We start from the raw sequence: 26815 nt of genomic DNA, 5'->3' as shown, positions 1-26815 counted from the left end.
TTCCAGAACTGACAGGACAAGTGAAAGAGTGACAGGCCAGAAGCCACAGGGGTGTCATGTAATGCTGCAATCTGTAAGCATGGCTTTGTCACTGAGCTTCTCTGCTGGCCCTGTTATATTATCAGGAGCTTCAAGCAATGCCATACGATTTTTCCCTATCTGGATTTATGGACTCAGGTGATAACCACTGTCAGGGCTTAGTTCTGAAGATAAATCCCATAGTTTCAGCCTTTGGCTGCCATGAACACTCTCAGGAGCACTCAGGGCTGCAGGAGATGACCTCGTGGTAGGACTAAGCCTACAGGTGAGGATGGCTTGTATATTTCCCAGGGTTTCCACTCTGCAAGGAATGGGCTCCAGGTAAAGCTCAGCATTTGGCAAAACCAGTCAAAAAATCACCCATATAAGACCAGAAAGTGTACTGAATAAAAGCTCTCCCAAATGGTTTGACATCCAAACTGGCAATAATTTTCCAAAAAACAAGCATAAAACCCCATTGCTTCTGTGTCTTTCATTTAAAGACATATTTTTAAAGACACATTTTTAAAGATTTAAAGGAAACTGAAAGAATAAGCTAAATCTATATTGAAATGTATGCTTCTATGTCTTTCATGAGTATATGTTGTACTGAAGGAAATAAAATAGCTGATGACTGAAGAGATGGTTCAAATGGGTTAGGATCAGTTAATGTGCTCATTGAACATGACAAAAAGCAGAGTAATTTCAAATGTGCGGAATCACAAACTATCTCTATGTGTTTTGGTAGCAGAGACCATAATCTAAAATCTAAGAAAAAGTCTAGGCTAGAATCTCTGTTTTGGAAGGTAAAAAATCACTATAAACATTGTAATTAACCACAATCTCTGCTAAATTAAGATTTGTGTTTAATGAGTTTGTATTTAGGTCCTAAACCAGGAAGAACCATGCAAATACAAGGAACTCAGTCCATTAGGAACTCGTTATTAGATCAGAGTACAGAGGATTTGTTTTAAATTCAGCCTGTGTAGTCTTTGGGTCACTCCACAGGCAGTACTGTCAAAAGCAGAGAGTTTTACTACAGACAACAGACTACAGATGTTGTAAGAGGTGGAGTAATCAAGATGGCATAAATCAGTTTTTTCTCACCTTGTGAGCCTGATCCAAGGACTGTTTCCTGAAGTCGAGCTCATCATCCAGGTAGCCCTTTTGCTTACTGAATAGCTCCTAGGACACAAGGAAGATTAAGTCAGTGCAACCACAGTGGCAGTAGTGTGATTTCTCTTCTTGTTCTCACAGTTTCATTCACAGCAGCTTTTGATACCTTTTCATTCTCAAGATCCAGCATCTTCTGCTGCAGAGCGGATTCGGTCACCTCTATCTGCTGTAGCCACTGTGCACACAAACAGAGAGGCAGGTAAAGGCCTGAACTGTGGCTGATCGGCCTTTCAGTCAAACTAGCAGGAGGCAGCATGCTGCGTACTCAGCTTTCACTGTAACTTTAGGGTACGTCAGTACACACTTTAAAAAATCAGTTAAATTCACTAAGTAAGAAAGGAAAAATCAACTATATTACTAAACCTTTTCTTTTATAGAAACTGGTGATGGATAAACGCATTATTTCAAAGCCTAGCCATTTACCCTCTAATATATTTTTTCTAATTAAATAAAATTTTAAAACAAACAGTCTGTCCATACTGCCTGAATGTTACCTTTATTCTCACAAAAAATCGTGCAGGTGTAGTTCCACATAAGGAAACCCAGTATTTTGTGAAAAAAAATTATTACATCACCAGTGTCTTCAAGTAAGCTATTCTGAGAGGGTCAGATGCTTTCATGACGTATGTTTACTGATGAATGACGCAGTTGTTATTACCTTTTCAGCCAATGTGAGAACTGTCCTTGCTTGTATGACAACTACTTGCTCTTCATTGGTCAGATTCTGCACCAAAAGCAGAATATAATTACAACAAATCCCAGTGTCTTGCTATTAATCCACTACTTGGGCCACTGCTGTATTAAATAAATATGAAATTAAATATGTTCGAGGAACAATAAACTAAGGCAAATAAAATTAGTATTCTAATGCAACATTGTAAAAAAAAAACTATTCTAGCTGTTAATGCTGAATTTTGATCACACATATAGTTAATTCTTCTAAAATTCAGGCATTAAAAAAAAAGATGCAGACTGTGGATTTTTTATTTTTTTCCCCAACAGGGAATAAACACATAGTCACACAAGGCAAAATCAAGCTTAGCGTGATGTGCTATTCAGACATGCAAGCTTAAGTTTCATTATATGCACAATAAGTTAGTACACAAGCCTTACTTTGCAACAGTAATGATTTTGGAAAAATCATTTGTTAAGATGTTAGTTTTTTAACTCATGTTTTTATTCCTTTTTTTTTTCTTTCTTTCTTTTTTAAATAGTGAAACTATTTCATCCCAGACCAGACGTCAGTAGCAGTGAATCCTTCCACTTCTGGTTCAGGTGCAGAGAATTGAGTCCACACCTCTAGTGTCAGACGCAGGAGGATGAGTCTGTCTCTGTTAGCTGTCATTGCCACAGTGGGCACCACGGAATTGTGCAGACTGAATAGGAAGGGTAACTGGCAAACTTGGATTTAATGCACAAGGCTGGGAACAGTGAATGTGCCACTTGGCGAGGGTGGGAGAAGACATTTTCTGAGAACCCCCGAGCAAAACATAAATAATTGTCTATTGTGTAAATGAAACTTTTTTTTTTTTTTTTTTTTTTTTTTTTTTTTAACAAGAGGAAAAGAAAGGGAATAGAAAATGTGAGAAAAAAATAACACTTTTTCTGTTCCCATTTGTTTCCAAGTTGCCTATTTGGAGTGCTGTCACAGAACACTTTGCATGGGCCTAACCTGACATCCATAGTTCCATTGAAGGCCACGTTACTACAGGCCCCAACAGATTAATGGCTGTTAGCTTTCTGCAGGTTACCAGGGTCATTCTTACTCACTGGTCCTTGAGTTTACATGTAATTTTTTTAGTATTTAAAATTATAGAAGAATGAAAGTGTATAAATACAGAACATGTGAGTGCACATAATTAACCACTTCAATTTGATAAAGGAGAAACACTTTCAAATTGCTTACTATTCACTTCTTTTCATGCTGCTATCGTCATTTTTTGTTTAATATCCTGGTTACTATCTGAGGTTTAGGGTATTAAACAAAATTAAAACACACAGCTATTAAAACACAAACGTAAAGCTATTGCAGAGGAAACAAAAGAACAAACCACATGTAAAGAGTGACTAGAAAAGAAAGAAAAAAACGCAAACATCAAAATTTCAAAATATTTTCCAAATCATTGTCAATTTAAAAGCAATATTGTGATATCAAGATCTTGCATGGCACTTGAAGGAAGGCTACTAAAAAAAATCTTAAAAAGCCAGAAAACATTAGCTTGTAGTTCAGTACTTCGATCACACTGAAGACAGCTTGTGCAATAACAAACAAGAAAGCTTTGCTACATTAATGTAAGGACAATATTTACCAAAGCATGCACAATATATTAAAGGAACATACACTTACGGCGTTATCCCCTAAAATGTCCAATTTTTTCATCAGATCTGCTACCACTATGTCCTAACAAGAGAGCAATGGAAAACAGAGTCAGCACAGTGCTGAATTAATTTAGAGAAAGGAAAATATGAAATGAGAATCCCTTACTGTTACACCTTCTGCTTCACAGTAAACTTGGAGAGGGCTTTTCCCCTCTGTGAAAGGAATGTGATGGAAGTTGATAGCAGGCGATCTTCTCTCTCTTTCCTGAAATAACAATATGTCTGATTGTTGCATTACTGTTATTATTAACAGTACATATGCAACAGGATTTTGAAATACTATTGTATCTCACAGATGTCACCGTCACTAAGAACTTCATAAATGTGATGCCAAGAAGGTCTGCTCTAAGTGAATTCATTACAAAGCAGCGCAGTCACAGAGCGACTTCATTTCTTACCCAGAGAGCACAAAACCCTTCCTCTGCAGCCTGTAGCTATTTACTCTAACAGTCAGGAACAAGAGCTGTTTCTCTGGGCAAACCAAGTGCTTTTGTGATGCTGCTTGGGGCTGCCCGGGAAGCCTTCCACCTGACTGCAGAGGGGACTGACTGTGATCGCCTACCTATTATTTTGACTACGTATCATATTTGAACACACACACACATATATACAATTAGTTACATATATATATATACACTTAGTAAAAACTAGGTAGCATTTATATTTTTCAGGTAAATGGCTGCTTTTTTTTTTCTTCTCTCTTTGGAGAATTTTGAAAACTGTTTCCAAGAGTTTAAAGGTTCTGTTTATATAGTTAATTATATAGAAAACATGGCCAGACAGAGTAAATGGAGAAGTCTAGGCTATATGATGCCTTCTCTGCAAGTTTAGCACGAGCTGGAACACAGCAATGACTTTTGGCAATGAAAAACTGTTTGTTGCTCTTTTTTTTTTTTTTTCTCTCCATGGATGTTCCGTTCTGATTTTCATAACATTTTCAGAACAGATCTAGTGTGGTAAAATGTGTATTTATGTCAGAATCCAATTTCTGGCCCTTAAAATAACTTATGGTATTCCTTCTTTTTCTTTTGCTAGCACTTTGTACCAAACACTGTCTCATTCAGTGCCATGCAGCTCTTTAGAATAACTTTGGAGGAGTTGCCAAAGCCGCGGTGCTCCCCAGCCTCAGCTAGCACAGCCCAGAGCAGGTAGGCAGGACAGCATCAGCAACGTGCTCACTTCAAGCTCCAGGATCCTGAACTCCAGGAGCTCATTTTGATCTTTAACATCCTGGACATCATGTTTTAAGCGAGCTTCCTCTGCTTCCATTTGTTTTATCTGTAAAATAAAGCAATATGTGTTAGCACTGTTTACAGAATTTCACTCGGGATCTGCCACGCATCCGCCGTGCCTGGGAAACACCAGGGTCGGAGCGAGCAGCCCGCCCCACTGCTGCATGCACAACGGGGACCCAGGGCTCCAGTGCTGGGGTGGCACTGTCCTCACATCACCTCGCACCGTGGAATCTTATGGGGTAGTAGGGAATGACAGAAACCCACTTTCTCTGCTGGATTTATAAGGATCTTGCTACCACAAGTGAATTATTTCCAATAGAGCTGTGTGATACAGATTAAAACAGTGCACCTTCTGCATTCCTTAAGCAACAGTTATTATTTAAATAATACAAATTAAAGCATTGGACACCTTTTCTACGAGTTCTTGATTTCTTCTGTACAATGCTTGCTTCTCCTCAATCCACTTCATGTCCTTGAAAAACAAATGATCACTAAGTACAGGTGAAACTGGCAATATTTAGAACAAGCACAGTAACAAGTATTCCACTAAATCACACATATATAGAAGAATAACATTGCATATGAAATTGCAACTGGTATTTGCTATGATATAAAATCTCAAGTTCTCCATCTTATTTTAACAAAGTCTGTAGTGTGCAAATGGAATTTAAAAACTCCAGTGATTAAAAGAACCTTTTCTATTAAAAAATGTTTTGCATTAAAAGGGGTATTTCCAGCTATCCAGTTACTATTAAATTTCAGTTACACTGAATAAAAGTTACATATTTCTGAACATCAGGGAAAATAACTAACAGCCTTTACTGTGCATTTCCTTCTCCTCTTAGGATGTTTAACAGCTTTCTAAGTTAATACCTGCTTTTGTCCTTCTTTTCGGAAAGCAAAATCTTACTGAGCTACAATCAAAGCTCCATTCATAAAGAAAGCTTACTTTTACAGATGCTAAATAAATATTTCATTAGAAAATAAACATTCTTCCTTTATTTTACCTTCCTGATTTCCTCCTCGGTATGAAAAAGGCTGGTAGTCTGTGATGTTTTAAAGTGGACCAACTTTCTGGCAAACACCATTGTTCCCTCTCTTTAATGTAATGCTTTTTCAGTGGTTATATACAACTTCAGACTGATAATGGAGCTGACCTAGTACTCACCGGTTTAATTTTGAAGAGATGCATAATAAAATAACAGAGCAAGTAAATTAATGACAATTAGGGGATAGATGCAGATGCATTAATTGTTGCTTGTAGAGGCCCTGGATTAATTTCTTGCAGGAGAGCAAGTTGAGCTTACCTGCTTAGTTACTTTAAATGCTTACCTACCTATAAATCTATTTTGAAACAAAAATACTAGTTTTTAAACATGTGCTCGTAACCTGCTTGATTAGTGTGCAATGCCTGTCTGTGTCTGTCATTTTCTGCTCTGGGGTTGCAATATTTAAGATTTCAGCCACTTTTACTCAAACAGAACTTTTGCGTTTCCTTGTCTGAGTAAGTCTGGTCTGCGGTCACAACTGTCAGCTGGATATCAGACCCTGTGCTGTAGGACTTCCAGCAATGACAAAGCATGGGAATTCAGTTATGCTCTGGCCATGCAGAGAAGCTCTTGGTGTCCTGCAGATGTGTATTGTACTTATTTTGACTTCATAGCTATATGTGTCTCTAAATTAGGCCCTCCTTTATCATCTGCTTTTTGCTTTCCCTTACTGTAATATTTGAGCAGCTCAGAATCTCTCGCGCAGTTACTGTCCATCGTTACCTCCATTGCATCAAAGAAATGCGTATGGGCCATAAATGGTTGTTGATTTCAGTGGGAGTTAGCATGGGAACACTGATGAGGACTCAGGGCTTTGGGGACCAATATTTGAGATGCTGAAGTATGTAAATACGGAGAGCGGGGTTTTCAGAAGCCTTTGCATGCTAGGCTCACATTGAAACCAACTAGACCACAGGTACTAAGAGATGCCGTTCTAATTAACTAACACAGTTACTGAAACAGTACTCAGCAGGTTACATTAATGTCTCCTCAGTAAGGAACGCAGTGTCAGTGGGGGTTCTGCAGGCTGCGTCACTACACAACACATTAACAGAGACTGTAATTGCTTCCCTGGCACTTGTGTTTTGCAGTTAGTGAGACGGTTATTGAAAAGTAGCATCAAGATTATTCCACACATACATAAACACTGAAGTGTCATCAGCATCTTCAGTCCCATGGACATTTCTAGACCCCTGGCCAGCCCCAGCACTTTGGCTGCACCCAGAACAAGACTGAAGAGAGGACCCGTGTTCGGCTGCGTGCATTACCTGACCCTGCTCAGCGAGGGCCTTTTCTAGGTCTTCTATCTGAGCCTGAGATCTGTGTATTTCTGCTTGGAGCTGCTCACGTGTCTGTAGGATATGAGGGAAAAAGAAAATAAATAAGTAAATAGAACTTTATCTAAAACCCAAAAGCTAACACACATGCAGAGAATACTTAAAACATCAAGTAATTCTAACAAATGATTTTTGAAGTTCTGTGGCAGAACAAATTTGCAGCTAAGGACATAATTAGTCATTAGTCACAGAAAGAGGTCTGTAAAATGGGATAATAATTTAAAGGTTTAAAATCAAGATAAACAGCATCCTAGTAGGTAGGTTAGGATAGCAAAAAATAAATGGCTTCTTCCAGCTGATTATGATGGTCAGCAGTTAGTAAACTCCCTTATTCTAGAACAGAGTGTATAAAAAGTCAGCGTAATGCAAAGATTCATTTCTCCATAAAAACAAAAAAACAAAAAAAATCCTGGCAAAGCATTATGCCAGGATTCTGGACACACCTATGTCCTTTACATTTTTGCTGTGTTAAGTAGCTCAGAACAGGCCCTGCATAGGTAATGGCACAAACTGACGAACTGCACCGCTCCTTGTACATTTAGCACCCTATCTTTTGATCTTACTGCATTGTATGTAATTTTCAACCATGCTTGTAGCTTCACGTTTACTTAAATAGCCAGTGCCTTCCTACATGTTTGCTGGAGAAAAAAAGGGATTATCATTAGCTGTTTTATTCATCAAGTATGGTTTTACAGAAGATTTACTTTTCTCAAACCATTCATCTGCTATTTTTCTTGTTCTTTACAAAGCAAATGATGTTATTTGTTTGCACTACCTGCATTGTACTCTTTTTGTCTTACTATGGAAAAAGTAAAAATGAAGACACTTTGGAGGTTAGCCATATCTTGTTTCATTTTGCAAGTGAAATTGCTTGATTGTACGGTGCTGCTGTTCCACAGCTCCGGGGTCCTTCCATCTGAGGGATGGGGCTAGATGGAATATGGCTATCTCCCAGCATTGTCATAACTAAACAAAGTATTTCTGGACAACGCATGCATACAATAGATTTAGAGCCAAACTAAGATTTTGCAGTTGCACTTCTCTTAAGACTTAAGAGTGCTAGCTCACAATAGAATTTGTGCCTTTATTCACTATATTCACCCTCACATTCTTTGTCCCAGGCAGTTGTGTGCCACACTAAGCTCTGGTAATGTACAATGTGTTCATATCAAACATCACATTTTGTACCTCATAATAAAATGACATGTTAGATGGCTGGAACCACATGGGCTGTTTGAGACAGACAGGCAGGCAGAACAGCAACACTTTGGAAATTAATTAAGAAAATTAATCTCTCTCGACTGTAAGCCTTTTAAACATTATTTGAACAATCACAATCTGACAAAATCCACAGGAATTAAATACCAGGCATTACATATTTAAGGCCATCCACACTAAACTTTTATAGAAAGAGAGCTTAATTTTAAGGATTTCCCATAAAAATTGTCTGAATTTGTCTTAATCTGATCATGGTGAAAAGACTGGAAGATATGAACTGTGGTTTCTTCAGAGAGGCAGCACGTGCCCACGGCAGGCAGGACACGCCGGCTGGCAGCAGGGAGCACACCGCCGCTGGCAGCCTGCACGGCCGAACCCCCCCGCCCTGCACTCACGGCTGGCGACGTGCTGGAGGGGCTGGCTGGCACCGCTTCGGTCTGAAAACAACCTGGGCAGGTAAAATTAGAAAGCTGCATACAATTACAGTCCTTTATTTGCACGTAGTATAAGCCATTTAGACCTTAACTTCTCGTTCTGCATCCAATGTTCCTCCGACCTGTTCCTGCAATAAGGCGTATGCTCGTTGCAGAGCCTGGTACTCCATCGTCAGCTGCCGAAACCGCAGTTCTGTCTCTTCCTTGGCCATGCCCTGGAAGTGTTAAAAACGTTTACTTATTGCACCAGTTCCTTTTTTTTTTTTTTTTTTTTTTTTTCCCCTGCAATGAGAGTGTTAAACAAACAAACAAAACCACCAACAGAGTGGATTATTTGCTTTCTCTAAAAAGTTCTGAAATTATTATTTTTAAAATGCAATTTGGGAAGCACAGTACTAGAGATCTTGTTCATGTGCTCTCAAAATATTACTCTTCCATCCATTAAACATCTCTTGCATACACTTACTTCAACAAAATGTAATATATTTTTAAAAAACTCCCCTTGCCTGATAAAGATAAAAACCTGCCAAGCATGTAACCTACGAATGATTGAATCACCTTTATTGTACCAGGCAAAGTCATCACATTTAAAGGTGAAATGACAACTTTACTGAAACAACAAAAGGTTTCCAACCTGGAGAATAAGCCAAGCCAGACATCTCACTCAATTATTAAAACACTAATCTAGAGTTAATGCTTGTAGAAAAGGTGACATCAACATGAAGAACACCCTTCATCGTCTTAACTGTCCTTACAATATCCAGCAGTGGATGCTTTCATGCCAGGTTGACTGGAATATGTCATTCAACATGAAATAAAATTATACTGCTGGCTGCATGCACAAACTTGTACCATCTGAAGAGGGGAAAAATGTCAATAGAGGAATGAAAAATAAATAGACTCATACATAGAAAAGTATATTCAGAATTCCTGCAGTGCAGCACATACCTGGTAACCAGTCATGTATTTTTTATGATAGAGGTGTGAATTCTTTAGGTTTCCTTTTATAACAGATCTAATTACAACCCATGAAACAGACAAAATGGCAGATCAAAAATTGCAGCCATCATAGCATGAAATGGCTGCATGTCATTATGGAGAAGGTTTTGTTTATTACAAGATTCTTGTTAAACCTAGGAATATGTAAGAGGGCAGTGATCTGACATACGCTCAGCAGTGCATTTGTAGGGCAACCCTGGAAAAAAAAAAATTCAAATAATCCCTTTTCTTTGTACTGCCTCTGCACAGTCTGTATTCAGAGCCTCCAGAAAAGTCATGACCTCAATACACTTGCAAGGAGACAGCTTTTTCTCCAGACATTGCTGTTTCATTTGACTGCTTACTTCTCACTCAAGGAATACAAGCACTATCGCTTATGGCTGTGCTCTGTGCCGAGGTCACATCAACAAACAATAGAACCTGAACCCAGACTACACATGTCCTGCAGCAAATCTCAGTGTGAATAGAGGGTTCCCAGGGTCACCCAGCTTCTCAGTCTTGTTGGACCTCTAACCCATACACCCATTCTAAATCCAACACTATTAGGATATAATATTTCCAGCTTGGCTAAAAGCTGTGGCAGAGAAATATCAACCATCATGCACAGCATCAAATTTAACACCAAATTTTAATTTTCCAGTCAGAGTTGACCAGAATGGAACAGCCCAGGGGTTTCATTCCAAAGCAATAGCAGGGTTTAAAACCACACGTAAGCAGTTAAACATCAGCGCTTAGTTTTGATGAATACCTCTTCCAAGTCATCTTCAGGAGTGCACGGCGTCTGATCTGTTCGGTCAGTTTGATATGAGATGGAGGAACCATCAGACTCCAAGGAAGCTTCTTCATCATAGCCGAAAAACGTCTCCACAACCGGCTTCTGGCCAGAGACAAGGTGTAAGTGCCGCCTCCCGTGCTGTACATCCTGCAGCACAGTCAGCTGAAACTGTCCCACAACTCCGGCGGGGACAGCCGTGAGCCTGATCTAAACTCTGTGCCTAACGTTTCAATGTTTTTAAAATTTGAAAGTCTAAGATGACATTACAAACAGCTTTTTGAAGAGACTTTTTAGTTGATGACTTGCACCACCATTTCTAGATTTTGGCTTTTTGTGTTAATTAGCACCGGATAATATTTTCAGGAGACAAAACCTAGCTCTTCATCAAAAGCCTGGTTCCTGCCTGCAGGCACCAGCACGTGCCCAGCCCTTTGGCATTGCCTGCCGCTTGTTTGCTCCACAATGGAGCGAAGGAGTTGATCTCACATCAGTCCCATCTATTAGCTGTAGGTTCAGTAGCTCCACCACGGACTTAATTCTTCAGAGGCAGAGTACAATGTGCCCTCAGGTCGCTGGCATTATACCCTACAATGCCGATATTTACATTAGCATTCCACCAAGCACTCACTATCTAGCATCTTCTCTGTGCTCTAACAGTTCAGTAGCTGCCTTCTGGAACCAGCAGTTCTTGCACAGTACTAAGCTCCATAATGAATTATTTACAGCCTGCAAGCATTTTCAGACAATGCCATTGAGAGGTCACTTTCAGATCTTCATAATATGTCTCGTCACAAAGTGCCCTGGCTGCTGGGAGGGTAGCAACCAGCACCAATGGGCAATGCGGGCACGAGGCACCACATCTGGGCAAAATACCCCTACCAGATACTTTCCTGAGTCATCATAGTACTCTGTCTACGAGTGTCCTTAAATGCTTGATCCAAATTTAAGCTTAGCACCTCAAAGTTTCTGAAGTCATATCTAACTTTGTGTAGTCTACAGTGGGGCTCAGTGCCCCATGCCACAGATCCTGTTTCTACACCCCCAAGGCCAGTGAGGAGCACATTTCACCTCGCTTTCAGAAAATTACCATATCTATCCATCAACATGTCACAAAGCAAAAACTTTTTATTTATTTTTTTTTTACCTTAGGAATTCTTGTCATTTTTTTTCTTTGCTTCCTATACCTCAACAGCTTATCACGTTCCTGAAAGAATCAGATACAAACATTAGCTGTTTGCAGAGAGCCGAGCTGTTTTCAGAGAGCTATCATTTATATTAATTATATCAGAATTAGGAGGCAATCAAAGAACAGTAATGTCAGTGCTGGCCACTGCCTCAAAATAAAATAACCACATTTTCACCAGTCAGCAGTTAATTTTACTCCAACGTCTTCCCAGTTCACAGTATAGAAGCAGCAATTGCTTTTCATATTCATAAAAATCATAACAGGAAAAACAAACAAACACAACTTATACTCAGCACAGCACACTGACAGCTTAGATCTCATTTCAGAACAAACATGCATTCAGGTCCATGTTTCTGTCCAGGGGCAAGAAGCTAAGACCAACACCTGCCTTTGGCTGTGCTCCAGCTGTACTGCCACCTGGGGCAAGCATACATGCAAACTGCCCAAACTACACAAAATTCTGCCACTGTTAGGAATAACCACTTTCAAAAACCAAAAAAAAAATAAAAATAAACCAACCTCGGCTGAATTCTTTAAGGATCTGCAAGTTCTCAGTGACTTGGAAAAAGGATTTGAGCATTTATTGCTGCTTGATATTTTTTCTATCTGGTGAAAATTATGACTCTCTTCATAGTGATATTAGTTTTAACAGCACTGAAAATAATTCTTTATTCTGGATTGCAAATATAGGCAAGCTCCAGAATCAAAAACCAGTAAACTCTTAACAGGAAAATTCCCTTAATCTCCCATCTCAACCATTTTTGGGTACCATTCACGATGGTACTATGGGGCATTGATAATGTTCCCTTCCCACCAGCCCAATGGCAAATACTTGTGGTATCATCAGGTGGATAACTAGATGGGAGATAATCAAACACTTTTGGGTTGTACTTGACAGCATAAGCTTTGCTGCATACTTGGCAATGAAGAACAGTACATGTTTTTCAGTACATTTTAGAGTGGCTAAACTTTACAAAATCTTTGCCAACTATAGCAAAGGAATGAGATGTGCAAGAGCGCTGACTGAGAAGATGCAAGTACGGGTAAGACAAAGCTAGTGATAGTCAGACTAAAAAATGCAACTCCAGCATGGCAGAGCTGTCCCAGAGAGGAGAGACAATTGCTGTGCATTGTTGGGACATGCTGGACGTGCCGGCTTTTGCCCCTGCAGACATCCTAGTGACGGAAGCTTCCTCTCTGAGCTTTGCTCGCCACTGTCACTACTTTTTCTCTGGTGAGCAACTTCTGCTGGTAGGGTCTTTTATAACATCTACATTGAGAAAGACACTGAGTTAGCTTGCTGTGCAAATAGAGAAGAAAGTGACAATAAAAATTATTATACAGTGTGTGCTTTTAATTAGCAACAGTTTAAAGTACACAAAGATGAGGATGAAGTTAGCTTCATACCTACCATGACACTCTTCACATAGCCAGCTGTCTCCAGGGTCTGATTAAAAAAAAACAACAAAGTATGTCAATAAGTGAAAAAAAAATCTTCAGGAGAACTGAGTGCATTTTAGCAAAGAAGAAAAAAACAAAACAAAACACAACACTGCAGAATGTCCCCTTCTTACACAGTGGCTGCCTTTAGGCCTGATGTTGTCTCTGGCTAAAGGAGCTCCGACACTTTGTTGTGCTGGTGCAAGATCTGGTCACTAGCATATCTACCGGAGGTGCTGCAACAGCTCAGTCATGCAGCTGCAATGTAGATTGAAAGGATTCTTCCAGCTACAATTCCACAGATAGCCCAGATTCAGTTCTATTACCGCTGATCATTGAAATGTCTGCCATACTGCCACTGATGTTAGCTCTGCCGGCTAGTTTACAGCTCCCGAGGTACACCCTCAGTTAGGCTTCCTTTTCTTTCGCTATGACCTTAGTCAACCTCAGGCACACGCAGCAATGTTATACCTTACCTTGGAGAGCTCATCAATGATATTTTGCTGTTCAATAACCTGTAGTCTCAGAACATCAACCTCTCTCTCTTCCTGGCTGTGATCGAGGTCATTTAAAGAGCTCGGTCTCCTTATTGTTCCGGCTCTTTGCCTCTGAAATAAACCCATATGGTAAAAAAAAAAAAAAAAAAAAAAAAACACGATGTGATCAGGAGGCTTTGCCAAAGCACAGTGTACCACCTATTCCTTTCACAGCTAGAAGTGCACCTACGCTACTGACTGTTCTAGCAGCTGTCCTGCTCCCTGTTTTGCTGAGCGACAGTCCCAGATTGCAAACGTGTGTTTGTTCTGGCTCCTCGGCTTCTGCCGCGGGGAGCTGGCAGTGGCTGGGGAGGACAGCAGGCACACGGGGCCATCAGCCTGCCAAAGGCTAGCTCAGCTACGCCTGTCCTTCAGTTCTGCCCAGCGCCTGATGGCTTTCTCTTGCTGGAGAAGTAATTCAAAGAGCTGGGATCAACATCACTACTTTCTGGGTTGCTCAGCAGCTTTCATCCGCAGCAGTCCCAGAACTGAGCACCCCCTGAGATGATGAGGGGCTGTGGTCACCTCGGCGAGTGCTGACATCCACGCAGTGTCAGCACTGCTTAGCACCAGCGGCTGGCCACTGACAATATTGAATTAAAAACCAAGAGGGAAGAGAATCACAGGTGCAGATTTCCTAAGGATTATGAGGTGATTATTGTACAAAAGTCAAAGGTGATGTCAGGCAGTTTGTGCTCACGTTATAATTTAGCAATTGGCGATTGAGCAGCCATCTGACCAAAATACGCAAAGCTTGCATAAATCCTTTTCTTCAGAACTATTGGTTTCTAGGGTTAAATAAAACATATAACATAAAACAAGTTCAAGCCACAAACCACTGAGAACTTAATAGCAAACAATGGAAAGGAGAAAAGGCTCCTGTCAAACTTTCAAGTGTGTGGTAATGCCTGACTGCATCAGCCCTGTGAGTACTAGATTATATGTTATATTACATATGAGCTTACAGTTACAGCCCAGTCACTTACCATTGCTATGTTTTCTTGTGTTACAAATTTTAATTTATTTTCCATTCGACGCAAAGCATGTGACAACTCTTCATTTTTCCTACTAAGGCGTTTATTTTTATCCAAGATGGGCTTATATTGACTTTCAGCTTCTCTAAGACGTTTTAACTGAAAAATTAAGAGAGAATTAACACCTCAGGAGCTGTTCTTTTCACGAGCTGTTCTTATTTCTTTTTTCTTTTTCTTTCTTTTTTTTTTTTTTAATCAAATATATTAATCGTTTGCTTTAGCCATCATAATAGCAGTACTTTCTCTTAATGCCAAGCAGAAAAGCAGAATTAATCAGGAAACTCTTGATATAGCCCTGTAGTATAGCAGATTGTTCCTTCCTCATCAGATATACAACCTGTGGAACAAAATACCACGTGGGGAATGTATTTATTAAAATAATAATAATTATTATTGCCAATGTCATCTTAAAAATGCATTGTTTTATAAGCAAACATGAATGTGATGTGGTGTACCACCAAATGCAGAATATAAGGAGGAGCTAGTTCTTCCCATGCATATTCCCAGCAATTCTCTCGTTTAATACTCACACTAAGAGCAGTGGGAATCACAGCACTGACCTGCTAGTCTAACACCCTCCTCAAGTCAAGTGGATCTGGGGTTTTCCCACGTGCTACTTTCTGGCTCAGTTCTACAAAGGACATGCTGTGCTTAGCAGGACAAATGCCATCCAGCGTTTAAAGAGCATTCTTCCTGACTCATGGTACAGATGAGGGGTCAAGCATAGCCTAATTACACTAAGTTTCACCAGCTGCATCCTCCTCCATTCACCAATTTCTCTTTTTCAGCCACATCAATCTTTTGCATGTGGGACACCCAATAATCACCTAGGAACAGGTTTGATAAGGTCCTTCATGCTAATTGACTGATTGGACTGCTCAGGGAAATACCGTCAACTGATGGCACCAAATTGTTGAATTTTCCTGCATCCCATATGCACAGGGTCCTGCACATGTCCTGCAATAATTTCTGGATAGCAAAGGAGAAAACAGGTTGATGTTGGCACTGGTGAGACCCTGCCACATCGATGTGTTCACAAGCAGTAACTGCAGTGCATTCACCTTAGAGTCTTAGAGACTTAGAGTCTTAGAGACTTACCAGCTCGTTTCTTTCCTCCGACAGCAGCGCGTTGCGATCCTCCAGCTTCCTGATGATTGCACTCAGCTCGGCAATTTTAAGTTGGAAACGCCGGGCATCCTTTTCATCCAACTGCTGTTCCTAAAACAAAGATCAACTGCAAATAACTGTTCATAAGTGTACATGGAATATCAACATTTTTCAAAACTCAAACTTTTTTTTTTTTTTAATTTTGAATCCAGACATTTCAAAACTATTTTATGGAAGAGTGTGCCTATGCCTTAGTGGAACCGATCACTGAAAGCTGCAAGATGAGACCAATGGAAAGTTAAGAGTGAAAATGTAACAAAGTATGCAAATGCAGAAGTATGTATATGTAAATACAAAGTCACAAATGCTAAACTTGGAAATATAAAAGAAAATATCAAAAATCAAGGCAATGTTTCCAATGTATGCCACTGTTGAACTGAGTGTTTCAGACATATCACCCACTCTGAGGACTTTGTTGTAAGAAAATGATATTAAAAGTACTGACGTACAAATGGGGAAAATCCATGCAATTATACCATTGCATAAGCTCTTCTTCCATAAAGCTGTGGCCCTTATTTGGTTCTAAAGGGCCACTTGTAAAGCAAATGGGGTAGCACTTTGAGTGAAAATGCTTAAAGCAAATTATAAATGAATAGAAGTATAGGCAGACGTTCTCATTCAGAATCAGAGAGAAGTTACATATATTTACAAGTGTGACAGACTATATATTTTTTTTCCTAGTACTTTTTTTTTTTCTTTAGTACTTATTCTGATGTTGGGCAGAAGTTGAGCACAAATCAAAACAAGCAAATTAGTGTCCATAGTCCTGGTGGCAGGTTCGGGAGGTCTAGGATTCCTCATTCAACAGGTGCAGGAGAGGCTTGGAATAAAGAATAAAATAGATTGCTTTGCTCATGTATAAATATTTACACTTCTACTGAGAAAATTAACGCTGTTGCAAAAGAAATCTTGATGAGAATCAGCAATGAGGAAAATCTACATACGTTAGACATATGAAGTCAGTTAATTGAATTTTCTAATATTAGCAAATTAAGGCAGAAGCAAAAAGGTGCCATTGTAATATTAAAAAAGCTATTGTGAAAGGGCAACTAAAATTTAATGTTTAGGATATTGCATTGTAGAAAAGAAACAGGAGAGAATAGGTTAACAGGTATTTAATTTACTTTCTGGTGCACTGAAAGCGAGAGCAGGTAGCAGCATGAAAGCACGAGCTAGCGGAGGTGTTCCAGGAGGACAGCAGGACTTCCTAAGTGTTCATGCACTGGTTACCTTCACCCGTTTCCTTTTGTAAACTGGCCTTGTACATCTGCTTACAAAATACATTGACAGCAGTTCCAAAAGCTAGCACACATACATTACTTGGTTAGAAAAGCATTTGCATCATTTGTTGGCAAAAATTGTGTCGAAGTGTCAAACTAAGGCAGGTGGTAGAAGTATGATACAGTAAGAAAAGGAAAGAGTGAAAAGAAAATAAAATTTTCACCCTGGTAAGGAAAACAAACAAAGGAAACCAGAAAACAAAACAACAAAAAAGCAAAAGCTCTCCCATAATTTGGTTCAATTTTACATCTTAAAGATTTGGCTAATGAACAAGAACAAGAAATTAAATGCCTCTCCATTTCCCCTGAATTGCTATGGGAAAGCTGTTGCTCAAAGGTGCACTCATCAAGATTCTGTCCTTTTGTGTCATTTTGTCATTCTGTTTGTTCGTTTGTTTAGGTGAAACCACGTGAAAGTGCTTACGGGGCTTCCTGAATGATCTGAAGCGTCTCCTGCACCACTTGCATAAGGAAGTTCCCGCTTGGGGCTGCTCAGATGCCGATCAGACTCTTTGATCTGGGAAAGTTGTTCATCTAAAGCCTCCTTTTGGAGCTGCAGTCTCTGAGCATGCCCGGCTTGAACCCCTAACTCTCTTTCCAGCACGTAGACTGCTCTGTCTTTAAATTTAATCTCCTCCATCTATAAGGAGAACAGAACACAATCACACACACGTGCAGCATCTTGACAACAACATAGCATCCTACTGACCCCAAACGCAGCCACAGTACAGTTTCACAGAGCCAATACCCCGCAACATGTAAAAAACAAAACATCCTCTTGGAAATATAACAGCAATGAATATTTGAAAGTGAACATACACATTGAATTGCTTCACTGACTCAGGAATATTATTCTTACAAAGATGTGCCCAACCACTTTTGAAGGCCATCAGATTAAAACATCCCTTTTTAGCAGTTCTTCATTAAAATGATTAGGACATAACCCACATTCTCAGTACCATTTCAAAATACCTTCTTTCTTAACTCAAATGAAATGCAAAATAATAAAAAAAGAAACAATTCATACCCCAATATGGATTACCCTAGTCAAAATTTTTAATAATTTTGCTGCATTTTGATTGAAAATAAGGTTTAATAAGTAATTTTAAAAGAAAGTTAAAACCTGAACATCTTTTTAATTCTCAAAATATAGAAAGGATGTGAAATTTTTTGATTGTCTTTCCAAAAGTCTCCCATCGGAGTAATTTGCTTAATTGTCGCCTTTCCATGAAAGGTTTTGATTTTGCCTAATAAGCATTATGCAAAATCATTAAATGCTTAAATAGCAAATGTCCGGCTATCTGTAAGTCTCCTCTGTTCTGTTTGTCTCTCCGGTGGTAGCTGAGTTCAGAGAAGTGTGCTCACTGCTGCTGGAGCAGGTGCACTGACTTTGCAGACGCTCCAGGAATACCTTCTGAGGGACAGAGCATTTGGACTTTTTCTGAATGCTGGTGTGGACGTTGGAGCCTTCCTTTACATAGAGCTGAGCCAAATCCATCTGTGTGCTGCGAGCCACCTGCACCACAGAGGCCTTGCACTGCAGGGTGGGTGCATGTGTTACTTGCATGCACCAGGATCAGACCCTGAAGTCTTTTGGAGTTCAAACAAGGGTGGCCTGTGCCCTGTCTAATGCAGAAAAATTATTGAGCAGAGCCTGAAATATTTGTCTGCAGTGAAGCACAGTACTGCAACATAGTCTCAGGCTCTTTCCAGCTGGATTGCATTCCTATACATTATACATGAATATAAAGTATTAATTACACTGACACACCGCTGGGTTGCCAAATGTGCTTACAGAGAATGATTCTATGGGAGAAAGAGATCATACACATCTAAGACATTCATTGATGCTTTTCAGACACCATATATACATACTGTACACATTAGATTTTGGGCAGGTTTTGAGACTTTACCCATTTAATTTCTTAAAATTAAGCTTTTAAAATGTAGCCTGCTCGAAATAAAACATTTTGCCTTGTGAGAACTGCATTTGATACATTCATCTCTTTTTGATAACTATGTCTGTAAACCTGCAAAAAATGGCATAGCATATTAACAGATTGCTCAGAGGACTTTTTCTTAAATACTGCAAAAATGCCCGCCCAGGGACAAAGCAAGCGGTGCCTGTTGATGCTCATCCAGCCAAGGCATACAGAAATTACTCCGTGAGGTGGTTTTAGGGTGGCGGGGTAGGTTCCTGCTCACAGCTGTGAGACAAATGAGGCAGGGGAGGACATGCCAGGCTGGGGAGCAGCGTGCCCCCGTCGCTTGGCGTGGGACCCCCGTGCAGGCTCCGGAGGGGCTGCAGGTGGTGCACTGCCACCGGTTGCCTGTGCCCCACCATGCACGGTGGGAGCACGCCACGCCTGCAGCTCAGGTCTCACGCAAGAGCTGCGGTGCTTCCCGAGGCTTCGTGCTGCACAGGCAGCCCTGCCTTCCTCAGCTGCTCGGGGGGCGGGCGCCCGGTGTGTGGAGAAATAGCAAGCTACAAACCAGAGCCCCGTCTTGCTTTGTCCGAGGTGAAAAGCCAGCTCTTTGACCCTTGTTTTCCCAAAAGACAGGACTGCACAATACATAAGCACTACATGGAATCTTAATTCACAATTATGAAAATTACAGATTCTCTTCACAAAATGCAGCAAATCAAAAGTATTTTGGGTGCCATTTTATTACAGGTGCTTTCAATAATTTCCATTAACCCAATGGTCTACTAACTTTGAATCAAACAAAGAGACATCCGCTGTGGTCCTTCTACTAAATATCTAATCAAGTAGAAATCTAAATGGATCTATAAACACAAAGGTAACACTTCGTAAAATTATTATTATTGTTTTTAATAGGGAGAATATTGGTTAGTTAGCTCCTACTAATATGAAAGCAAAGACATGGTACAACATAGGCAACATTTTAAATTAAGAAGAACAAAGGAATTGCAGAAAATGCAAAATATTTTGTAACAAGGTATTTCACCGGTGGCTTATCTTCTGGAAAGAAAAACTAAACAGTCTTGGTGAATGACTAAGGAAACATCAGTATTCACATTCCCTTCATATGATTAAATTCATAATCATGAAATATGTATAACAAATGGCCATCTCACTATTAAATACTATTATAGGAATGTTACAGAAATAGTACTAATCGAAAGAAGCATTTCACCAGAAAACATTACTTAGTACGTTTCTTCACATCATTGCTAACATTAAGAAAATGTTAAGACGAAAGGACTGAACTCACGGGGAGAGGTGCCCGCCTCCTGGTGCATGCCCCCCCAGGCTGTCACACCCGCCCGCTTCATCGCGCCCCAGGAGCAGCGGTGGTCCCGGCCGTGCCTCCTCCTTCCCCACCTTTTGTCTGGCGGCTCAGACAGCAGGAGCGCTCACCAGACAGTGGCAGCGCACGTGTGAGCACGGCACCCAATCACCTGGAAAGATGCCTTGCTCCCTGCCATGGGTATTCCCACTTCAGTTTTAGCAGGCCGCCTTGACTTGGAATGAATATTTATGCAGGAGTGCTAATTAATATCCAGCCTGCGAGCACAGCGGATATCAATTATGCAAACCTAATCCCATGCAAACTTAAATTTGTTATTCCCTCCTTGTGCTTTCTAGTGCAATTCCCAGCACAGCGTCGCGTTTTGCTGTTTCTAAGCCTTATCGCTCTTTTAAAATGTGTTGTTTCCACGATGATTGTAGAATCCATGCGTAGGTGTCCCTGGCTGGGAAATTTCTCCTTGCGATGTTCCTGGGCCTTTGCAAAGCCCGCAGACGCCACCCGGAGCATGGCTGCACGCCACAGCAATCCGCCTCTGAAGCTACTGGTGCGTGGTGGAAAAAAGCCAGTCACTTGGAGAGAGGGGTTTTAAATGCAAACGAGAAAAACCCTTTCCAGCCGGAGCTGCTACGCAGCAGTTTCCCCACAGGCGCCGTGCAGAGCCAGCAGCTGGCACACGGGACCTGCCCGTCCTCACCTCCCTGAAGGCCCAGGGCAAGGAGCTGGGTGCCCACGGCCAGGCTGGGCTGGCAGAAGGCACGCGGGGAGGCCGGCCACGAGGGACGGGTGTGTGTTTTCACCCTCCCTCTGCATTTCCCTGAACGTTTTCCCTGACATTCTCACAGAAATATATGCAAGTGCCTCTTTGCCCTTGCGATGTGTGTCACTTGTCAGCAGCAGCCAGCTGTGTGAAGTCAGCCAGCCTGCCAGATGCGGTGCTCTGATCCTGCACGTTTATATAAACCACTAGGATTTGTATTTTACAATAGACTGGGAGAGAGCAGCAGCATACCTGCAGACTGGTGCTGCTGACTACTCAGCATATGTAACCTGAGGTGCTGAAACTCCGTTAATATTCCTGCACATCTGAGTCAGGCTGCCATACAGTGCTGCAGCCCCAAATCAGCATGGAGTCCTGTCGTTGCCAATGGTGGGACCACAGCACACACAATGCAGGAGCAGAATGAGCTTTCATATTCCTTGTAACCAAGGAAAATTTTCATTATTTCAGCACAGACAAAAAAAAAAAGTGCAAAGTATACTACCTCTCCCTCTCACGGTTGTAACATCTTGTGTCATGACAACGTATATTGCAGTAATAAACTGCACACTGAAAAGCACTTAATATATTTCTAGAAAAGTAAAAATCTCCTTAGAGCCACACATGCCATTTTCCCACCTGTGCTGTGGGTGCAGGGAATGCCCCAGCCCACTGGGTTGTCAGCAGAGCAGGGACACAGACCGCTGCACAGATCTTGTGGCTGAGGGAGGAGGTGAAAGCCAAGAGCGTTTCATGCTAACATTGCTGCTAGAGGCATTGCGATGAGCAGCAACTCATCAAGAGGAGAGCTTCTCACTGCAGCTAAGCCACGATGCATGAGCAAAGCACCACCAGGAGCAGCGGTCCCACACCCTGCCACTCCCTCCCAAGCTCCTTGCCAGAGCTAGGTGACATGACAGGGTGAGCTGGCTCAGGGTGTCAGACCATGGGAAAACTGTCATTTTTCACTCCTGTCATCCATTTTCAGTATATTAATTATGTAAGTATATATAAGTATATAAGACAGTATATTTCATCTGTGTGCAGTTAAACAAGGGCACACGCAATATCCGTCACTGAAAACCCTACTCAGCGACATGGTTCGGCTACAACCCTGGCCAAAGAAGGATTCTATTTGCAGACTGCCTGAATTCCAGATATACCGAACCAAACAGCTTGTTTATAACATGCCCAGGAAATGCAGCATGCCCATTTCCTGACAGTACCGTGCTGCAGAATGTGGACAGTCCCTTGCTGCCTGGGAAGTGGTGATGTTCCCAGCCGCAGCCCTACCACCGCAGTGGCTCCTGCCTGCTCCCCCAGGCAGGCAGGCATGGGAACGGCGTCTGACCCAAGCACTGCAGCAGCAATGCCCCCAGCTTCTCCTGATCACAATTAGCACGATGAGCTGGAGCTGGATCCAGAATCCTGCAAATCACCGTTATCCCCTGAAATCTCTAGAACAACGCTGGAAGAGCCAAAGCGTTGCACTGTGCAGTGCAGAAAGGTTAAGTGGTGCAGGTGAAATCAGAACTTGCTGCTCCCACTCAGGGTATAAATAAGAAAAAAAATTCCTTCACTAGGTGACTAAAGGCTTTTATTTCTGAAAACTGGCTTCCTTGTTAGTGTTAGGTGTGAACAGCTGTACACAAAATTGATAGTGGTATATGTGAAGCTACTTAAATTGTTAGATATTTCTGGATTTATATTAAAATATATTAAAAAATAATAATAACAATTATTTTAAAACAATTTATAGCAAAAATGTAACAGAATTAAGTGTAATACCGTATTTGAAGAGCACGGTACATTGAATGGGAGAAATAACTGTGCATAACGGTACAAGGAGGAATTACTCCTGTCACCCACAGGAGAAATTTGTACACGTATGGTACATCACATCTATTTAACTGGTAGCTAGGTGCTAACAGAGCATCTGCTAAAATTATTCCATCATGTGCTGTTGAAAACCTCACCCGTGTTCACCCACTAACCCACTTACAGGTTTCAGCTGAACGCTGATTCCCTAAATCCTTCCAGCTGGTGAGCCAAGTTAAATTGCAGACAAATAGTTTCCCACAGCAATGTTGTATTATTTTTAATACACAACACCACCTTTCAGTAGTCCGGGCTAAGTTGGAATAAGAAATGCACGGGTGTAAATGAGGTTCTGACTACAAATGATTTGCAAAGAAGAGTTAATCCCTTTGAATAATGTGTCTAGCTTTCAGTATAGGATGACTGGTGAGATGCCTTTGTAATACCAAATATACTGAATTTTTTTCCATATAAGGGAACAAAAAGGAGAAGAAAAAGACTGCCAATCACCAATAAAATTAATATTTAAAAAGACACACACTTTTCCTGAGAAACAGTCCTTTAACTGTCACATCTTCGCTAGTTTACCACTGCCTAGCAGAGCAGTCTCGGGGAAGTGCCTGCAGACATGCCGGTTCAGAACAGTACAGAAGGGTTGTTCTCCTCTGTGCCCCTGGTGCTGGCTTACCATAAAGAAGCCACAGAGGTCTCAATGTACAATGCCTTTATATTAGGTTATTAAACCTTTTAGTAGTCGTTATTGACTAAGTTTTATCTTCAATTGAAAATAAATGCTTTCCAGCCTGTAACAAATCTCATTTTTTCAATCTTCCTAGTTTTTGTTTTAGTCCCCCTAAAAAAGAAACCAGAGGAAAGGAGACTGCAGTTACCACTGATGTTCAACACTTCTCACCTCTGACCAGTTTATGGTTATGTAAAATTTAAATATTCTTTACCACATTGAATTTTCATCTCCACTAAGCAAAACTTGAGGCCAATTAATTCCATGGCATTCTCATGACGGAAGGGCCGTGTTCCCTGGGCGGCGTACACTGATACAAGGCAGGTTGTTATTAGAGGTAGGCCATACAAATGTAATTAAATACATTCATGCAGCATTTTAGGCTGTTTTGAAGCACACAAATTAAAATTTGATAAAAGTTTGCTAAAATTAGAAATTCTTTAGAAAGGAGGTTGTTGCCATACCTACTCGTTACCATCTGCAATGTGACTTTCATCTTTTACATTAACGTTTCTTAAGCTTCTGAGCCAGGAATAGCTTAACGGGGTTAGTTGTACTTCTCTGTAGATATTCACACCCAGACTTCACAGACACAAACAGCACAAGCTGTATGTGCAAATAGAAAACACGAGGGCAGAACAATTTGAACACATGCTTTTGCAGAACACGTCGTTGCCTTTCCTGCAACATTCACAGGACTGATAGCTGCTCAGCTTTGCTGTATGGGATTAGTCTAAAGCTGTCAGCATCAGTGAGTAATTGTCATCCCTGTCACCTGAAAAATATCTAGAAGAAAAAGCTAGAATGTTTGTTTGGTAAATACTGAGTGGGAACTGTTTCCAGGAAAATATTACACATTGGTAGCTGTTACAGTCTGCAGGCCTCCCAGTGCTGGTGGTACAAAACTACCAAAATTGCCCCCTGCAATTACTGTATCTCTAATTAACAGCCTATTGGCTGCGTGTGTCAGAGTAGCATGTCATGGCATGAGACCGTAAGCAGAAGGGAGGACCCAGCTTACAATCGAATTTGAAAGCATCATTTAGACCACAGGGGTACTTTGGGTTTGGTTTTCCTGCTGGAGCTGGAGAACAGCACACACGCAGGCACAGCGGGTTTGGCTGGCTGCAGCATAGCCCTGCCTTCCCCAGGACCAGCCTCTTCTGGAGGAGGGCAAGAACGCAAGGATTCCCCTTAGGGACACAGCAAGGACAGAGCTCACTGGCTCTGGGTCATTCACTAGTGCTGGGTTTGGTTTCATCCAACAATTTAACTTAATTCACTGTTGTAGTTTTGCTCTGCTGTAGCTTTGGCGACTTACTAAGTCATCAAAACGGAAAAGTTCATAGTAAAACCAGGTATTTTGAAAGCCTGAGCATATATATCCTGCATTCCCTTGGCAAAAATCCCACAAAAGATGGGAAAACAATTCAGACCAAAGTTAAGAAGATGTTGAAGAACAAAATAAAGCTCCATTTTGCCAGAAGTAAATTTGTATGGTTGTGCATTTCCTTTTTGCTATATACTGTATCTTCCTAACACATTAATTTAAAGGTCATCTAATATTTTTCCACATTTTTCTAAAGTGAGACACTAACATGTATTTGTCTGTACAATAGAAAAAAAAGTTTTAATTTAAAAGGAAGATAATGGAATAATATAAGCTTACCTTTTCAAAATAAACTTTGTCTGACAACGTATGGAAGTATTTTCCATTCTGCAGCTAAGTCACTCAGTTTACTTTGAAAGTAAATACGAAAATGAAAAAAAATGAAAATGAAAAATGGTACCTATCAGACACAACTTCAGAAGATTATTGTATGTTAAAGGGTTAATATCATTGCAGACCTAAACATGAATGAGTATAATTTAGCTTTCTCCATTTTGATGAAACAAAAAAGCAGTATTTTTCAAGAAGTGAAGCAGCAATTTGCTCGAAGGTCACTTCCCCTCTTTGTTAAATGACTAAATAATGCATTGTACATGAATCAAGGAGCTTTTACAGTCCTAACGTGAAGCTATTAACAATTCAGAACTGGATGTCTGCCACAGCCTCTACATGAGCGTGCAATCCCCAGTCGTGCGCCAGAGGCAACGCAATATGCACAAGCCCTGGGCTGGATAAAAGCGGGCAGAAATCCACCGGGCTCCTCGGCGGGGCTGAGCTGGGCCGCACACACCGGGGCACGGCTCTCCATCTGCACAGAACCGTAGCAGGTAAGGAACGGTTTAATGAACATGAGTAAAGATGCAACACTAATATTGCTGGTAAATACTGGTGGCAGATGCGGTGCCAACTGCTAAGTCCACAGCCTCATGCCCCGCACCTGCGACGCGCAGAGCAAAGCCTGCCTGGCCGCACACGGCGGGGCGCCCTGCGGAGCGCTGCGGGCTGAGCAGGCACAGCGCTGGACCGGGGGTGCCAGGCACCAGGCTGGGATCGGCTGCTCTGCTCTGCTGCACGGACAGAGCGGCTCACACCGGGCTCTTCTGCATTTCCCTGCATATCGTGGCAGCCCCGACCAGACTCAGTGAACAGGCTTTGCTGATGGCCTCTATCTTAACAGAGGAAAAATGCATTGGTTTCGGTATTAGCTTAATTGCTTCGTTAATTGCCTCATTTTCATAGAGAAGAGAGCTTTTATCATAGGACGTGACACCAGCCTTTCCCCTCAAAACATCAGGGCCCTCCCCGCCAGGTGCCAGGAGCCAACAGCTCCCATTGAAATCAATTATGGTCAAGTCAATGGAACCGAGAGTACTTAAAGTCATTCAGGAAGCACTCAGGGCTTGGTAAAATTATGGCATTGTGTAATTTAATTAGTACAGTTAGATAATTTCATTCTTTCAAGCAGAAATAAAAAAAAAAAACAACACTGATTTTCAAAGGCAATTTAGAAAACATAACTTCAAACCACTCTATTCTTTATAACTAAGAACATATTTATTTTATGGCTTC

At 41.1% G+C, this 26815-nt stretch overlaps 1 protein-coding gene across 18 annotated transcripts in view; it reads right to left on the bottom strand.

Moving 5' to 3' along the window:
• JAKMIP3 (Janus kinase and microtubule interacting protein 3) overlaps window positions 1–26815 on the bottom strand; it is an 84949-nt gene that overhangs the window by 21081 nt on the left and 37053 nt on the right. For 7 of the 18 annotated variants that reach the window (XM_035329454.1, XM_035329466.1, XM_035329458.1 and 4 more), the window contains 16 exons: window positions 17688–17903; window positions 15915–16034; window positions 14769–14915; window positions 13723–13854; window positions 13218–13253; window positions 11765–11824; window positions 10594–10722; window positions 8933–9061; window positions 7126–7209; window positions 5218–5280; window positions 4753–4851; window positions 3680–3778; window positions 3536–3595; window positions 1853–1918; window positions 1301–1369; window positions 1126–1203 (listed from right to left, as the gene is read on the bottom strand). In XM_035329454.1, coding sequence (XP_035185345.1) covers window positions 1126–1203; window positions 1301–1369; window positions 1853–1918; window positions 3536–3595; window positions 3680–3778; window positions 4753–4851; window positions 5218–5280; window positions 7126–7209; window positions 8933–9061; window positions 10594–10722; window positions 11765–11824; window positions 13218–13253; window positions 13723–13854; window positions 14769–14915; window positions 15915–16034; window positions 17688–17903 — 1587 coding nt within the window. Of the gene's footprint in view, window positions 1–1125; window positions 1204–1300; window positions 1370–1852; window positions 1919–1959; window positions 1990–3535; window positions 3596–3679; window positions 3779–4752; window positions 4852–5217; window positions 5281–7125; window positions 7210–8932; window positions 9062–10593; window positions 10723–11764; window positions 11825–13217; window positions 13254–13722; window positions 13855–14768; window positions 14916–15914; window positions 16035–17687; window positions 17904–26815 lie in introns of those variants that run through there. The other 11 variants (XM_035329465.1, XM_035329464.1, XM_035329461.1 and 8 more) reach the window with 11 other exon arrangements.

Source organism: Oxyura jamaicensis, chromosome 6, assembly GCF_011077185.1.
Source record: "Oxyura jamaicensis isolate SHBP4307 breed ruddy duck chromosome 6, BPBGC_Ojam_1.0, whole genome shotgun sequence".
Classification (NCBI taxonomy): domain Eukaryota; kingdom Metazoa; phylum Chordata; class Aves; order Anseriformes; family Anatidae; genus Oxyura; species Oxyura jamaicensis.
This window is presented reverse-complemented; position numbering and strand designations above follow the sequence as displayed.